This window comes from Cotesia glomerata, linkage group LG2 (assembly GCF_020080835.1).
Source record: "Cotesia glomerata isolate CgM1 linkage group LG2, MPM_Cglom_v2.3, whole genome shotgun sequence".
NCBI lineage: Eukaryota > Metazoa > Arthropoda > Insecta > Hymenoptera > Braconidae > Cotesia > Cotesia glomerata.
In genome coordinates, this window is record NC_058159.1 from 30,979,866 (window position 1) to 30,998,166 (window position 18,301).

General features: G+C 31.7%; 1 protein-coding gene across 5 annotated transcripts in view; it reads right to left on the reverse strand.

The window, feature by feature from the left end:
* The window catches only part of LOC123258590 (aryl hydrocarbon receptor), a 142,827-nt gene that overhangs the window by 13,821 nt on the left and 110,705 nt on the right, over window positions 1-18,301 (reverse strand). For all 5 annotated transcript variants that reach the window (XM_044718702.1, XM_044718700.1, XM_044718703.1 and 2 more), the window contains 2 exons: window positions 9,582-9,697; window positions 1,978-2,067 (listed from right to left, as the gene is read on the reverse strand). In XM_044718702.1, the coding sequence (XP_044574637.1) occupies window positions 1,978-2,067; window positions 9,582-9,697 (206 nt within the window). The remainder of the gene's footprint in view (window positions 1-1,977; window positions 2,068-9,581; window positions 9,698-18,301) is intronic.

Below are 18,301 nucleotides of genomic sequence, written 5' to 3' on the forward strand. Positions count from 1 at the left end.
GATCAAAGGACCAACAAATTCAAACAAATCAGCCCCGTGATAATAATTAATCCTACGGGCTCATTAATATAGAGCAAGCTTCGATATTTGTTTATGTTTATTGTTTGTATGGGTGTATGCATGAGGTTTAAGGCCACGAGGTTGAGCTCTCAATTACCGCAATGAGTTATGACCGCTTTACGGCCGGAGATGAATTGAGTTATCTGAAAATATTCTTCTGGGAATTTTTTAAGGCTTATTGTTAGTATCTTGATCATTCGTTTTTTTTTTTTTTTTTAATTGAGTTTGGAAAAAATTTTTAAGTGTTTATTGGGAATTTTTTGGTAAAATAACAATTTTTTTTGTAATATTTTATATAAAGGAAAATTTTTTAAAGCTAAATTGTTGAAAAGAAAAATTTTTGTAATAAATCTTCAAGCTTTTAATTTTAATTTTAATTTTTTGTACATCAAAAATTATTGATAAAATTTTATTTTTTAATAAAAAATTTTTAATTGATCATTAGAAAGTTTTGTTTTAAGATAATTATTATATGGTTATTTTTAAATAAAAATCTTTATTAATTTTGTAATATTTAATACAAAGGAGAATTTAATTATTTAAAGCTGAATTTGTTGAAAAACATTTTTGTAATAAATCTTCAAGCTTTTAATTTTAATTTTAATTTTTTGTACATCAAAAATTATTGATAAAATTTTATTTTTTAATAAAAAATTTTTAATTGATCATTAGAAAGTTTTTTTTTAATAAAAATGTTTTAAGATAATTATTATGGTTATTTTTTAAATAATAAACTTTATTAAATTAAAATAATTGTATATTTTTAATAAATTAAAAAAAATAATTCCCAAAGAAATAAATTACTAAACTCTTTTATCAGCATATGATTAATACATATAATTATCCAGGTTCAATAGCAATTATTCATCTTAATAAGAGAACTTAATCTCAATAAAAGCTGTGGGAAAAAAAGTTCCCTGGAAATGAAATTTAATAAAATATAACAGAAAAAATGTAAACTTTTTTTTTAACGGTGTGTCGTAAAAAGAACTTATCGTAGTTTTATCTCCTGGTATTATCGTCTGGCCTATTTTCAAACTCTAAAAATGCTAATGTGAAAATAGAGGGCATAATAAAATAATAGGCTGGTAATGTAAATTACCAGGGTGGCTTTTTAATATCAAGAAAGAAAAAACATAATTCAAAATTAAACCACCGTATTTCTTTTTTATTCTACTAATAATTTTCCTCTACTTTATTGCCTTATGAATTCCCCATATTAGCTAAGCCGGAAGCTCATGATCCTGATCGACGAGAAGTTAAATGACGTTGCCGGTATAAAATGATACCCGCGGGGAAAATCTCTTTAAAATTAGCTATGACGCTCGGCAAAAAATTGTTTTTATTGAATCTAGCTATTTTTATTTTTATAAAAGAAATTGAAGCTTTCTATTCAATTTATAAACACACATGTTACAAGATCGGATAGCTCGTGTGTTATATTATGCAGATTGTGTATTACACATCACCATCACTATTTGATTACGCGCTTTGAGCACGAGATACGCTCGCAATATTGTTTGAGGAACATCCTGGCACAGGTTGACTTGCGTGTAAACTTTCGGCGACACGTGCAGTGAACTTTGCAAACATGCCGTGACTTGCTGTTGTTGGTGCGAACAAAGACCCAAGATGACAGAGCATATTGTTTTTTAAGAGACTGCTTTTAGATGATCAAGTGTCATACGAATAACATACGAGGACTGATACCTAGAACACACCCTGGCTGTCGAACAATCTATGACTTTCCGACAACACGAACGCTTTTCAAGATATTAATATGCGTACATTGGAAGTACAGTGATTCATTTTTGATGAATGAAATGATACATGGATTAGAGCATTAACGATTTATACGGGTAATGTTGATAATAATAATAATAATAATAATACGGAGCGATAATGAGGTTTGCTTACCTGATGGAATCCGAGGTAATTTTCTATGCTGTGCGTTGCGAAAAAAACTTCCCCGTCGCAGGTTAATATCAACAAGAAACCATTCAGCGCCTGGAACAGAAGTAAAAAATTTTGTTAGTTATCCGAATGTGTTTTTGTAGTAAATTGGATGTAAAAATGGAAAAAATTGTTGTATTATTTATAGGAACTAGTAATTAGTATGAGTTTTTAAAAAATTATTTGATGTAACCAATTACCAGTCACTATGTGACCGCCGTGATTTGTGAACTATAAATAAATAAAATTTTGCTTTATTAAATAATGATTTTTGTTAAATTGCACTGTATTTTTTGAAATATTGACGTTTTTAAAGATATAAGCTCATCCCGATGTTACACTTATCAAGAGCTTTCATTTGAGTACCCACATGCATTTTTCATATATTTTTCATATATACATATATATAATATATATTTTAAAGATGCAAGCTCATCCCGATGATACACTCATCAAGAGCTTTCATTTGAGTATCCACATGCATTCTTGATATATTTTTCATACATACATAATATATGAAAAATATGAAAAATTGATGTGGGTACTCAAATAAAAGGTCTCGATAAGTGTAATGTCAGGGTGAGCTTATATCTTTAAAAATGTCAATAGTTGACAAGATACAATGTTATTTCTTAATTATGTTAAATTGCAATGTACCTTCTTAACTATTGACATTTTTAAAGATACAAGCTCATCCCAATGATACACTCATCAAGAGCTTTCATTTGAGTACCCACATGCATTCTTGATATATTTTTCATATATACATATATATAATATATATAAATATATGAAAAATTGATGTGGGTACTCAAATAAAAGGTCTCGATAAGTGAAATGTTAGGGTGAGCTTATATCTTTAAAAATGTCAATAGTTCACAAGATACAAGGTCATTTTTTAATTATGAATCTAGAAATAGAGAATTTTCGAATACATATATATATTTCAATAAAGAAATTTTTTTAATATGGTTTAAATCATCTTTTATTATTACATTTTTCTTACTTTTAAAAAAAGTAATTTGATGTTCTTTACGTAAAAATTTAATTTTTTAAATAGCTCAAAAGCAGCAAAAGTCCTGAACAATCCTTGTTATCATAAAAAACAACAATAACTACCATTTTAAATAGATACATACAAATCCTTCTGTCCACTTGAGATCTAGCAGCAAATAATTCCATCCTCTGCACTCAGAACACTAGCAAACACAGACAATAAAGTATAACCCCCCGAAAGAAGCCGAAGGAATAAAAAAGATACTTGTAAAACCCGGAGCAAATTCGCCGGGGTCACGGCATGTGGATGGCTGATATCGATCTCCTTTATCTTGGTGTATCGAGAGCCGAAGAAATATACCCGGGACACACGATACACCAAGGACTCATGCAAAAATCCAATGTCGTTGACACGTCATAAACGAAATCGTTTGATGGATGATTTATCGACAGGATTCTCGATTAGCGAGCTTCCGATTTCAATTTCAGTATCTTTGTGTCTATTTAAATCCCCAATCGGAACGCGAATGGTTATCGCTATCAGAAAATAGGCTGTTTGTAAACAGGTGGACTTATTGGCATCATCATCAAATAGAATGTAGCAGTCATGCAATTTTATAATCATCGAAACTGTTTTCATGAAAGTTTTCTCATTTATCGGTTTAGCTGATAGTGTTCGGTGTTTTCCCCTCCTGCAAAGGCACACACATCATCAATCTTTAACAAACGGTTAGTTCCAAAAGCCAGTAGCACATGTAACATGTGCAGTTGGTAACATGTTACTATCTCCATCTCTGGATTGGAGTAGAGTTAGGCTAGATTGCTCTACTCGCCTCTATTCGATTCGTTAAGTTTTAGCTTCGAACCAGTCTAGTTTTAACAACCTTCGAACTCTATTGGTTTTAGTTTATTGCCAACTTTGCTAAAATCGCTTATCCACCAGTGCCGGGGCCCTTGTATAATGTTTTCTTTTATTATAACCCTCCGTGGGGTCGTGCCTGGCACACTGAGACACCGAGGAATATAAAAAAAATAAACATTTACCACAATAACGATTATTTATTTTGCAATTCTTACTATTTTATTTCCTTTTAATGGCCTATTAAATAGTTTTCAACAGAATGTCTTCTATTGCATTTCGATAACTCATTTCAACTAGTCATTACAATTCTTAGAATCGCTTAACAATCCAAATTGCTTTAATGTTAGCAAACTCTCATTAATCAACGCTAAATTGCTAACTTTTATTCTTTCCTTAAAAAAAAATAATTGATAATGAAAATACTTATAGGCATTAAAAAGAATTTAAATTTTATTAATGTTAATCTATATTCTTAAGAGAATAAGCAAAATTTTGTGACCAGTGTAATTACATGATAAAATAGGTTTTATGGTTAAATTTGGTATCGTTGCAAAAGTCTTCACCTGGAGTTATGCTTTTTCAAGGTTTCGTATCATTCTCACCGATAGTTAATTTATGATGATAAGTATTTAGGCTGCATTCGAAAATGCTCTATCTCTAGGTACATAATTAAGAAATGACCTTGTATCTTGTGAACTATTGACATTTTTTAAGATATAAGCTCATCTCGATGTTACACTCATCGAGACCTTTCATTTAAGTACTCACATCAATTTTTCATATATTTATATATATATTATATAAATGTATATATGAAAAATATATGAAGATACATGTGGGTACTCAAATGAAAGCTCTTGATGAGTATAACATCGAGGTGAGCTTATATCTTGAAAATATATATTATATACATGTATATATGAAAAATATATCAAAAATGCATGTAGGTACTCAAATGAAAGCTCTTGATGAGTATAATATCGGAATGAGCTTATATCTTTAAAAACGTCAATAGTTAAAAAAGTACAGTGCAATTTAACAAAATTCATTGTTTAATAAAGCAAAATTTTAATTATTAATTCTTCACAAGTCACGGCAGTCACATAGTGACTGCAAAGTTGCTAGTTTTTTTTAATTAATTAGTCCCATTTTAATGTATTTTTAGTCAAATATTCTTCTTAATACACTTTTTAAACCTAATCCAAATTTTTTCCATCAATTTAAAGTAAAAATTTAGACGTAAATAGTATTTGGTTAAAATAGCTACGCAAAATGGCATCTACTCAGCGTCGCATGCGCAAGGATGCTGCGCATTGATTGGAGGGTAGCCCTGCCTCAGATAATTCAAGGGGAGGTGTAACATTTTCCCCATCGAAATACACCCTCGATCCAAATCTGATTCGTCGAGATAAAAGCTCACCAAAACAGCATGGCTGAATAAAAAAGCATGAAGAGCCAGAGATAGACAATAATTACGAATGTTAATGAAAAAGAAAGCGAGACACTTGCCAGGCGATTCGTTACAGAGGTTACAACTGCATCGCATGTTGTCAGGACTGAGGACTTATCGCGCCGGGCGATTGTCGAGGCGATGATGATGGCACGCGACCGTTCCTGCTCCGAGGTATGGATTGAGGAGCCAGCCAAGAGAACAAGCGCTCGGATTATCATTATTATCATCATCATCATCATCATCATTGCAGTCCGTTGGAGCATGTCCGACATCAGAATCGGACACATTGTTGAATCCATTTGCTGTGCGTGCAGACAGCTTCACCTGCCAGCGGATCCACCGAGGGTGCGTGATAGTCTTGATAACAACCTCAAAACGTCAGTCCTAATGCGCCACGACCCGAGCCAAGATCAGCGAAGCTTCTTCGCCTGACTATCATATAATAATGATCATAATCATAAGCCAGGTCTAAATCTTAGGTGCGTAATTTCGGATGAATTCATGAGTAAGACAAACAGGACCTGCTCGTGCTCAAAAGTATCACTTGTTGCTGATAGTTGCATGTCTGGCCCGGTCTTATTTAGCTTCTTAGGCACGAACCACCCAGAATTTCGTGAGTGCTGATGAACTTTGGTCTCGGTCTTCCCAAAACAAAGTAAACCCTTGCACTTTTCGTTGACAACTTGAGGAATTTCAGGTGCTTATTAATATCGTCCGAGGACTCGGATCGATTTCCCGATTGGTTCACCGGTAGGCATTTGCATTTTAGTGACGATCCGGGGAAATCAGGTCGAGGCGGGAAGCGGAATTCCGTTTGGAGGTATATATAGCAGAGCACTCACTGTCTAGTGAGTCAGAGCTGGAGGGGCTGTGCCACTAACACTGCCAGCTGTTGAGGAATGGGGCTGGAGGATGTCCGTGTGAGTGGTGTGGAGGCTAGGTTGGACTCGCCTTGGTCTGGCACCACTAGCTAGTCCTTCCGTATTGATCGGCAGCTCCTTTTCTTCGCTGGCCTCCCTCATGTGCACTCGCTCACCGCCACCCTAGCCTCATTTAGTTTTTTGCTCATCCAGCCCCTCTGTTATTTTCCTGGGTATGGATTGCGATGCCGGGCAATTATCCTCAAATTGATATCCAATCTTGGAGGCTTTTAAGCGCTAATTTTTATTGATTCTGCCCATTGGTGCAATAAGGAGAAGTAGAATGAAATTGTAGAGTAAGTTAAATAGCAGATAAGATTGTTGCAGGCCGCTCGGAATTTTGGTTTAGAAATGCATGTGGATATTCATCAAGCGAGGTGCTCACAGGAGGAACGAGCGGCGCTGGCGGTAACCAAAAGAACCCACCGATGTACCTCGCCTATTGATTTATGGAAATCAAGGCTCGGTCGGAGTTCTCTCCCCTGCCCCTCCTGCTGGTAAAAACTCTCTGGCTCTGGTCTTCTGCCTGGTGGTTCTGCTGTAAGCTACAACCTACTCTTCGATTCTCGTATAAATAATTCCGTTCTCCGAACTCACCTCCGTGGCTTTTTCCAAGAGCCCTTCAGCTTTCTTCGCTCTCACTTTCCCCGGGCTCAGAAACGCACTCCTACGTTCCGACTCCGGGCCATATATTCGTACTACCTTTTTCCTTTTTCCTCCTTCTTGGTTGTTTTATTCTCGAGGTTTATCCTCTTCCCCGTACCAGCTCCTCATAAACTTTACGAACCCGATAGTAAATCCACTTTATGACAACTCGGCCACCACTACAACCCAATCCATCCAGTTTTATTCCCGTCGTAATCATTATCATATTACGAGAATAAAACTCGCTATTTTTTTATTCTTTGTCTATCCTCTTGGGATTATAAAATGTGAGCTTCAGAGAGGGTAATATTCTTTCTGGATTATTAATTTGCGGGAACAGGTGGAGCTGTCGGTCATCAACCGAGGCATTATTACACTCTTTGATCAACAATTATAGATTTTGCGATATTTTATGGATTTTATTAACCAGTAATTATTTATTAAATTAGATTTGGCATTTTTAATGCCAAAAGGACGAAAAAAAAATTTTTTTCTTCTTTCAGTTCAAAAATTTATTGAAATAATGGAAAATAAAATTTTTTTAATACACTATTTTGGCTTTTAAAAAAAAAAATTAATATTTTAAAATTAAAAAAAAATTTCTTTTCTAACTTTTCACTTCAAAATTTGAAAGTCTTGAACATAAAAAATAAAGATAATAAATTCTACACTAATAAAAAATGAATTTGATCTTAAAGCAAATGAAAAAATGATTAAACTAAAAAATTGTTCTTAGTTCAAGTTAATTTTATTAACTTCAAGAATTTTAATCAGTGTAAACAAATGAATCTATCAAAAGTTAATAAACTCCTTTATCAGTGGAATTATTATTAAAAGATGCCCCTGAATGATTCCCGTGGCGTAAGTATCTCTTTCTCGAAGCTACACCTCTAAACTATCCAAACATAAACAAAAACAAAAAGATAAATATAAATATATATTAATGTTTAAGAAATAGCAGCAACTGGAAGAAGGTACTCACTGGCTGACCAAAATGCAACGAGTGTAAATGTAATAGCATCGCATGATACACCACCATTAATCCTTTGTACCCTTCTTTACTTCGAAGGAATAGACACCTCGTATGGTTGAGTTTCATAGCCGGTTCATCAGCCGGATATATCGTTACTCCTCAGGTACTTCTTACTCTCGACTCTTAACTCTCCCGACATTGTAAGTAACATTGTATGTGTTGTACTGTTTATGCCATTACTGGTGTTACCGGTGATGGTGCTATACACATCCACATGGACGGAGCTGGATCAGATCTCTCGTGACTGAGCCAATACCAGCCGAGGAGCAATGTTCACTGTTCAATGCTGAATGTTAAATGTTTAATGCACTGTCTCTACGCCGCTAAATTGAGACTGTTTACAATACGTCTTTATGCTCCGAGGGTGAATGAAACTTCGATACACCATCAACAGATTCCCGGTACACCATTCTCATTTATTTCCGGGCGATTGACCAATCGCGTGCCAAACCAAATAGAGTTGTTTTCAGATATTGTTATGATACCGTTTTATCAACAACAAATACTCACTCCGGCTGATCGATCATTTACAATCCGATCATCATCTGTCTGCTCTAACGGAGATTTATTAATTCGATGATCTGCTGTGGATTCATTGCGTGAAGCTCATTGATTGGCTCGCACCTTTTGATTGATGGCCGTTTATTGCTCAACGGTAGTTTGTATTTTTTTTTATTAGTTCTGTTTTTCAATCAGAAGCTTTTGATTGGAAAGAAAGAAGATCAAAAAGCTTCTGATTCGCTGACCATCAAATATTCTATTATTATTAATTATTAATTTTTGAAGAGAAGAACATCAATATTTATCTTTGGATAATAGATGAACAAAAGAAGAGCTTTATTTAAATTAAGTAAAAATTGTTTCAATCAATTTAACAATTTATTGAGCTAAGAATATATATTCTTGAAAATTTTCAAGAACATAAATTCTTGTATCAAGAAAATTTTCTTAATAAAAGTATTTTTTTTCTCAGTGTAAGAAAGACTATTTCAAATTTATCTTCGATAATAAAACAAGTTTCAAAACTAAACTAAAAATGATTGAATTGAGTATTCATTTCTCTTGAATCTAGTAGTTTTTTTTTCAGTACCTGGACTAATTTTGAATTTTTAATTAAGACTTTTTGGAAAACTTTGAATTTTTGAAACTCTCAATTTGTCAGACTTTTTGGATTTGACAATTTCGAGGCTCTAATACATTCTTAAATTTAAAAATTTTTCAAAATTAAGCGAGTTTAAAAATTTCCGGAAAGTTGAAAATTGTTCTTTGGTTTTTGAAAGCTTTAACAAACTCACAGTTTTCTGTTTAAAAAATTTTTATCTTCTGGAGTTAAATTCTTCAATCAAGTGAACCATCAGTTGTTTTAAAAATAATTTTGTTCTTTGATAAAGAATATTTATCTGAATCAACTAGTTTTTTTTGGTGTATATATTTTATAAAAAAGAAATAATTGATAAAAATGTAAGATAAAAAGAGCTAATGAATAAAAAATGAAAAAGAGGGAAAATAGAGGTGGGGATTGTGTCGAGGATTAGTTTCTAAACAATTATCCCTTATAAAGTCGGTTTATGACTTAGTGATGAGTCTGTTTTTCTTAATACAAACTATGAATAAACTGAAGAGCTATAAAGAATTTTTTTCAAGCGAAAAAAAACTTACCTGAAGAAACATTTCTCCATCTAAATGGTGATGATCATAAGCCAAAGCAGCCATTTCTCTGGCCCGGTAGTGAGAATCTCGATGTGAGTTTTCCTCCTTGTCTTTGTGCATGACAACTGCAACCCAAAAGAAGACATATGTTGATTTGAATTGCATAAATAGGGTTGTTTCTTCAATTGAAATTTTTAATAGTATATGTAGAATGTGCGTATAGAGTACAAAACAAACATAGCACCTATAGCATGTAATAATAAATGAACAGTAATTGAAAAAGTACTGATGTTCATTGGAAGAAATACTCATTGTAGGGAAAACAAGGCGGGTAGACCCGCGAATGACTTCAATGCTAACACAACCACCAGTTCATTATTTAGTGGTGGTCCCGTATGGTCTAATTATGGCACATATCAACCAGTAGGGAGGGCAGGTGTATCTTAGCGGTAACTCCAGATCGCCGTTTTAATACTTTGATACTTTTGTAAGTATGCGTATGCAATGTATACAATATATAATATCCAGTAAACATTTTTATTGTATGCTTGTGTGCTTTCGACGAGGGACTTCAGAAAGGAAGTGTCGCTCATGCCGCGTCCTGGGCGGGGATCTTGGGTATTCATGCGGAATTTTCCAGCATAATCATTTACTGACCATACACAAATCAACGAATTATTTTAATTTACTTTTTGCGTTATTGAATTATTCTTTTTTGGAATATTTTATTCAATTACTTGCTGAATTATTCATAGATTTTTTTTTGGGATCAAAAGTTTTATAATTGGATCAAAAACTTATAAGCGTAAATATTTCAAGGTCATCTGAAATAAAAAATCTAACAATTGTCTTTTTTTTGGCGATCATCTCTTTTTTCTCATGGAAAAACTTCTCGGACAATATTTTCTTAAAAGCTTTATTTTTCATTGCCAAAATTGATACGGTATTTTCTTATACAAAAATTTATTCAAATATTTAAAGCTTATGTGTTGGCCTATTTTTAGATAAACACATACAAAAACCATGTTAATGTTGAAGATGTATAAGCAATTTCGTAAATCGACGTTCTAATTAGCAAATAGTTTAACTCTATTTTAGAGAATCTTCCATTTGTACGAAAAAACAATTAGTTGAAAATTTATCATCACTTTAAAAAACTATTCAATATTTAATAGATGTACAATATTTTGGCTTGAATGATTCAAATAATTTATAATTCTACTACCACTACATCAAAATGTTAAAAAATCACCCTCTAAAAAATAAGGAGTTGGGCCAATTGCTAATTAGACCGTCGAAATGATAATTAAATTTCGTCAGATTAATTTATGTTGTGATAAATTTTGTTTTGAGAAATTATTGTACTTGAGATATTTTTGCTGAGAAATTTTAACGTGGGTAATTTTTGCGGATTAATAAAGGCGGGGAGCTCTTTTTTTTAAATTAGGAGACAATTTTCCAAAAAATGTCTTTAATTTTTGAGAATTACAATCCAAATAGCTTCTCTAAAATTTTTTAAGAGCAATTGATGCGTGCAGACACTGCGACGACATCAACAATGAGCAGATTGACGAAAACGACAATATGTAAGTTTTCTTTACTTCAGTGACGATGGTTTTGTAATGACTGTTGCACGCGACGATATTGCACGCGTACGCCACGCGACTTTGTACACACAAGAAAGTTAAACCCAACTTTTGTATATACATACATACTAAATGTATGTGCAATTATTATAATATTCTACTAATAGACAACTGTTTACACTGCTATAGATCCACTTGCTCTACACAACATACAACATACAACACTTGCGCATTCAATCGTTGTTCTTTGCTTTGTATCAGACACAAATTAAGTTCTTTGTTTATTGAGTTCAGAAGTTTTTTTTTAAAACTCGAATTTATTAATATTATTTTTTTTTTTTTTTTTCGTATGTAGGAGCCCTTGTTCAGGGTGCTAAAGTTTGCATATATCAAACAGCACTTAGAGGAAAGTTATGTGCAAAATACTTAAAGTTTACCGCGAAAAAAAAAATTCCGAGCTTTGTTTCATTACTTTGTTCTTAGAACTTAAGAGCGGTTATTTCTAGCAAACATTAGTTATTTAGACTAGTTATTTATTTACGGGGGTAGTTTTCTACTAAAAAAAAAGTAAATAAATAGAAAGACAAGAAAAATAAGTAAATAATTAATTTTAAATGAAGAAATATTAATTAGAGTGTCAGTTTATATAAGCCCGATCGGATGTTTTATTTTGATGATGAAGCTATCAAAATTTTATTATAAGGATAAGGTTTATTTAGACGTCGTTCAAGTAAATAAGATGAGTACGATAGATGCTATCGCGGTGATCCGTGCTCTTTTGTATTGTAATAACATTATTATTAATAATAATAATAATGACGGGTAGAAAGGCCGAGGATGACTCGGTGGTTTCGCCAATTTAATGGTCTATCCTCCCGAGAATTAATCGGATAAGGACCGTTTTACACACATGATCGAAGGATGATTTATAACTTCGCGGTACGCTTTGTGTGTTCTATTCAATAACTGCCGCAAATTCGCTGAAGCCTTTTTACCCTCCGAGGTGACATCAAATATGTTTGCTCGGTAGTTCGAGATAACGATAATTTTTCCTACCGTTCTTCGAAGGGGAGTTGCTTACACAGAAAAAAAAATTTTCTTGAATTAAGTATATAATTTTGAAGAGCTTAATCTTCTCGATTTGAGTAGAAAAATTCTTGAACTAATAAATTTTTCTTGATTCAAGAATTTTTCGTCTTCATTCAAGACAATTACCCTTTTCAAAATTATTTTCTTGGTTCAAGAATTTTTCTCTCGAATCAAGTTAATTTTTTTTCCAATGTACTTTTATTTTCAATTGTTAGTTTAATTAAAATAATTTTTTTAAATTAAAATTTAGCAAAAATTTTTTAAATAAAAAATGAATTTTTTATTTTTTAAATAATACTTTTTAAACAAATTGTTGGATAACAACATCTAGTAAGTAATTTTAAAAGTTACCAAACTTGATATTTGTTTTTAGTAGATTTCATAGAAATCTAACTATTGCATTGGTCCTCATGACGGAACTTTTGAAAAAATTTTGCTATATTTCGACTCAGCTCGTCAAGCGGATTCAGAAAATGCATATGGTTCAAAAGTTTATATATGTATGTATTTATATATATATATATATATATATATATATATATATATATATATATATATATATACGATATAATCGGCATTGTCTCTTCTCTAACTTCCGTAATTCTATACGGATCTCAATAAAACGTAACATACTTATTCTTAGGACAATTTCCGAGGTTAAGTTCTAAGATGAGCCAAATCTGTCGATTAGTTTAGAAATGAGAGCAATTCAAAAATTTTCAAAAATCGCAAAAAATTTTCACTTTTACCTTATTTCCGTGCAATAACAATGGAACGCGATATCCTATCAAAATTCTATAAATGGCATCTGAAAGCTTATGAAATAAGCTTTAATTTTGTACCTCATAATCAGTCTAGGCCAAAAATCACCTACTTTCTCAGACAGATATAATGAAATTTTACTTTTGCATTCGTTTTGACGTCATTGTTGTTTAATCAGACAGAAATTTATTTTTTTTTTTTTTCGTATGCAACCCTAGTAGAATTTTTATTATTCATCATGAAATCTACTTCCATTTCGGCTGCCGAATGGCCTTTTTTAATTATGTTTTGTTTAGTTTGTTATTTTATTTAAAAAAATGGAAGTTGTTTATAAAACAAAATATGAAAATTTTTAATTAAAAATAATTTATTAATCAAGTCAGGTAAATTAAATTATATTACAAATTAAATACATTTAACTAATTAAAAAAATTTTATATTTACAGATGTACAATTGGTGTTAAAGTTATTGTCGGTAAAAGTTTGAAATAAATAATTAAATTAAAAAATTATTAAATATTTATTGCCTGAAAAAGCTTGGATAAAGGATGAAGAGTTTATAAAATCGATCACTTTTGAGTAATCTTCAAAGCATAAAGTCGGGTTGCGTATTTTATCTACTCTAAAATCATGGAAATTTAATATAATAAATAAACAATAATAATATACATACAATACTCGTGTGTAGACATATAATACATGTGTGTTATAAAGAGGGTAAAAGGATCTCTCCTTGTAATAAGGTCGCATTATACCCGTGCTGGCTACTGTACTCTGTGCTACATACTCGGTACTCCATACACATACTAGTGTGGCTTACAACAAGATTACAGGCATTACTGCCCCTACTGACTCGAGAGGGGGCGGTTCTTCGAGTGCATGACCCCACAAGATTTACCTCTGAATTATATATATCCATCGATATGTTAAACATTTCATAATTTTTTATTTTAATTAGAATAATAAGATTCAGAAAATTACTTAAGAAAAATATTTTCTTTAAAATTACATTTTTTCGCCTATAATTGTTATAAATTATTCGTCAATTATTATGATAGAAGCCGGAAGTACGAATGATGTTAATGGATGCGTTAATTTTTATGCTAGGTATTCCAAGGTGTTGAGATTACTATAACTGCCCGAGGAAAAATCTAAGCGGCACGAGTCTGCAGACAAGACTGAAGACCAGAGGTAATAAAAGGAGTTATAATATTGTGAGTATAAGCACTTCGACACACATCTTGACTCTTACTTTAATATTCCTCCTTACTTACGCGAGCAACTAAACAAATTTGCATTTTGTATTTACCATTTTTGAGCAGCGCTTCATTTATTTTGCAATTCATTTATTCAATAATTATTAAAATTGATTATTGAAATAATTTATTTTATAATTATACTTAAATTTTTTAAAAAATTTAATTGAATAAAAAATATAAAATACAATAAATAAATAAAATAAAATTGATATAAAGTAATAATGATTGATTTGTAAAAAAAATTACAGCAAAGTGTACAATAAAAGTTTGAAGAGTAACAAAATTTTTCTTTAAATATAAATTAAAAATTCAAAAGATTAATCTGAAGTTCCATTAGTAGTGAGTTTCGCGGTGGTCTCACCATTCCACTGACTATAATAAACACTCTAGACTAAGCTCGCTCCCATTTCGCGTTTCAATTATCTAATTAATCGTCTGATTACACGTGGCGACGCCGAGATTTGAGGATAAGGCCGATCCCAATCGTATATTACTCTCATACTAAAAGTAACCACTGAAGTTACTTTTTAAAGCTTATCTCTAGAGCGACACTCGAAAATTTTTAAGGACAACTCGTTTGATACGCAATCAAATTTATTGACTCGATATATCTGATCCATTATAAATTTATCTCCCGGTAATTAAACGAGAATTATTTTTTCCTGGAGTTTCAGTTTGAGAAATGAATGACTGAGTTGAATCTTAAATGAATATGACTTTTTCGAGGACGCCGGCAACTTTAAGCCCCAATTATCAATTGCTTCCACACATATTTGTGTTTGTCTGGAGGATGCTGGAGTTTGCTCAATGAATTTGCGCGTCAGTACCAAGGAGATGGTCAACATTTAACAGACAAGGGATAATGTACTTTGCTTGTACTTGGACACTTTAAATCAAGGACGATTTTTTTTATTCTTCTTTTTTGACTGCAAATTTTTTGAGTCATTAATAATTAAAACAAATTTTGGATTAACTATTGAGGATACAGAATAATTAATAAAAATATTTTTAGGAAATTTTAATTGCTACAAAAAAGGTCTTATTTTTTTTTAATTTTCAATATTTTAGCTAATATTTTAATTTTTAATTAAAAAAATCAATTATTTTATTAAAAAATTTGTTCTGTGTGAATTATTAATTAATTAATTATAAATTCTTTAATTAGTGCACTCCTGTCGTAAAATAAAATAAAATTTTATAATTAGAGAAGAATCTAATGAAATTAGAAATTTTTAATTAAAGTAACTATCAAGAATGCGGGTTTACAATGTTAAATATCGAGACCCTTTATGTAAGTGTGAGGTCACGAAAGAGTAACGAGAATTGCACGAGCTTCATCCGCTAATTAAATTCGATAAAATCACAACCCGTTCTCGAAGACTCTCGAGATCATATTGCACCGATTGGTGGAACTCCATGATTCCCCGAGTCTCCAAGGTCGGAAACTTTTATCAAAATAAAGTAAATAAAAAAAAAAAACCCTCGTAAGCCGATAGAAGGTACTTTTTATTACAATTATTCGCGTGACTCTTTGACACGTTGTTTGTACCTTCGGTTACTGCATCGGTAATTGCGACTCTCGATCTCTTTAATGGTAATAAATGGACGGGGTTTTATTTTTTTTGGCTTTTCAAGAAAAGCCACAAGATTTAGACACCTGTACTAGTAAATTTATATTGTTAATTTTACTTATCTGACTTTGATGGAAGATATCTAATCTAAAGAGGATTTCTGGTAACTAGAATGTATGATTGTAATTTTTAGTAGTAAGGCGTGTAATCAAGGTAACATTTTTTTTTAATCAAACATGATTGAAGATAAAAAATTTTATTATTTTTTTTCAAGTCAAAAAATTAAGAATTAAAATTTTTAGCGTAAATGAAAAAACAAAATAATTAAAATTTAATAAAAAATTGACATTAGAAATTTTTTTATAATTTTATAGCAATTAAATTATTAATAAAAAAAATTACAAGTGTAAAAATTTAAAAAAATGATTAGTGGAAATTTTTTAAAGCATTTTTTTTATTGTAATTAATTTTTATTAAATGATAAAATTTTTTTATAAAATATTCTGTTAATATTTGTGGACAAAAATGAAAATTTCCTAGCGAGCAAAAAGTAAGTGAGGTAGTTTGAGTTTATTGGCGCATCTCAAATGAAGTTGCATCGTTTTTGCGTCTACGTATAATATAAATATAAATGTAAGTAAGTGGAGGATTATAATGATTATTATAGCAAGTTTACCCAGCAAGGTTCGAGCGCGATTAATCTCACAGTTAGTTTGTTAGTTACCGGCAGTATCCGAACGATAAATATTCCACCGAGCGTCATTTTTACAGTCCGTGCGCTAATTGTTATTTACGAGAGGGTATAAACTATTTCACGGCTTTATTAAGAGTCAAAATGTCCGCCCTCCGTCTCTCGCTGTGCCACTACACTCCAAGCTAGAACAGGCTCTCTCACTTTTTTCGTTTTATTTTATGAAAAAATATTTTACCTGTTTCGAGCAAGTGAAGGCCGTCGCTAGAAGACGTCTAATAAAAGTACCCTCTTTTTCTTCCAACAAAATATATAAATTGTAATAAGGAATATCGAGCGATTTTCATGGTGTAGGTGTGCCGACGTCGCGAGATCTGATTTACTGCAAATGACCGGCGATTATTTATTTTTTAACCTCCGGAGTCTATACCTCGAATTTATATCACTAACTGTGAAAATAATAATAATAACAATATAAAAAACGACATATGTAGAAAATATAGGGGCCGTTTTCATTCAATTCGAACAAACGCTCGGATATTTATGGCAGTGCTTTTATTTATTATCTGCTGGACCTTATTTTTGGTTAGACCCGCGATCGTTTGGAAAATTATATTAGAGCCTTGCGTGTGTTCAGAAAAATTATAGAAAATTTTAAATTTATTTATATTTATGTCCAAAAATAGCTTGATATAAAAATATAAAGCCTAATATTGTCAGATATAATTTTTTTAAATATAGTTTTAAAAATTTCCGACAGGTGGCGCATGGTCGCTAAATTTTCTCCTAACCAGAGAGTTAATTTTAAAGTTATATAAGAAAAATAATTTTTTTTTTAAATTTAGTTTTAAAAATTTCCGACAGATGGCGCATGGTCGCTAAATCTTCTCGTAACCAGAGAGTTAATTTTAAAGTTATATAAGATAAATTATTTTTTTTAGTGATCAATCTTTAGTTTGATCAATTATTAGACAAATTTTTTTGTAAAATTGACGTTAATTAATGCAAAAAATTATAGAAAAAATTAAAAAGATATAATAAATTATTTTTTATGTTCGTTAATGAACAGATCAAGCTATTTAGGTCATATTAAAATATTTTTACGAACTTTAAGTTATTAATTATCAATGAAAATTTTTTCCATAAATTTTTTTATAAATATAAACTTAATAAAAGTAATTTTTAATGACTCATGTAATCAAACTATCATTACTCCAGACATTTGACAAGACTTACTCGAATATTTAGTAATTAATGTGCATCATCGGGGTGTTTTAAATAAACAGCCACTTGGAGCGATAATCTACCTGCGGTGTCGAGTGACAAATCCCCGCCGCAGTGTCAAATTACATTAAACAAGCTGGTTGTGAAGAGATGTGTCCCTCTTGGGCTTATCCTTTCTCTTTCCCCTCTTAAATAACTGAAATATCTGATTTATTCCAGCGGTTTCTAGTACGCGAGGACTTTTGGTAATTTTGTTGTCTCGGTGCTTGATACCGCGGACCAGGATGGAATTAATAAGAGAAAGAAGAAGATCAGCTAGACGGTGGATCGTGAATCTCCGCGACACCGGGGGTCACAATTCGCGTGGCTGCTCATTAGCATCATAATAACGAGCCCCTATGCGAAATACTAAATAGAAATACACGTACGCTTTAGCTGGGTATTTACGACGGCGTCCGGGAAGTTGATGCCTATTGGTGGTGCGTATATCGCGGTCCCTTCCGCGGTAAGGTGTAAGGTAACATCGCGTTCTGGATGCGGACCACCC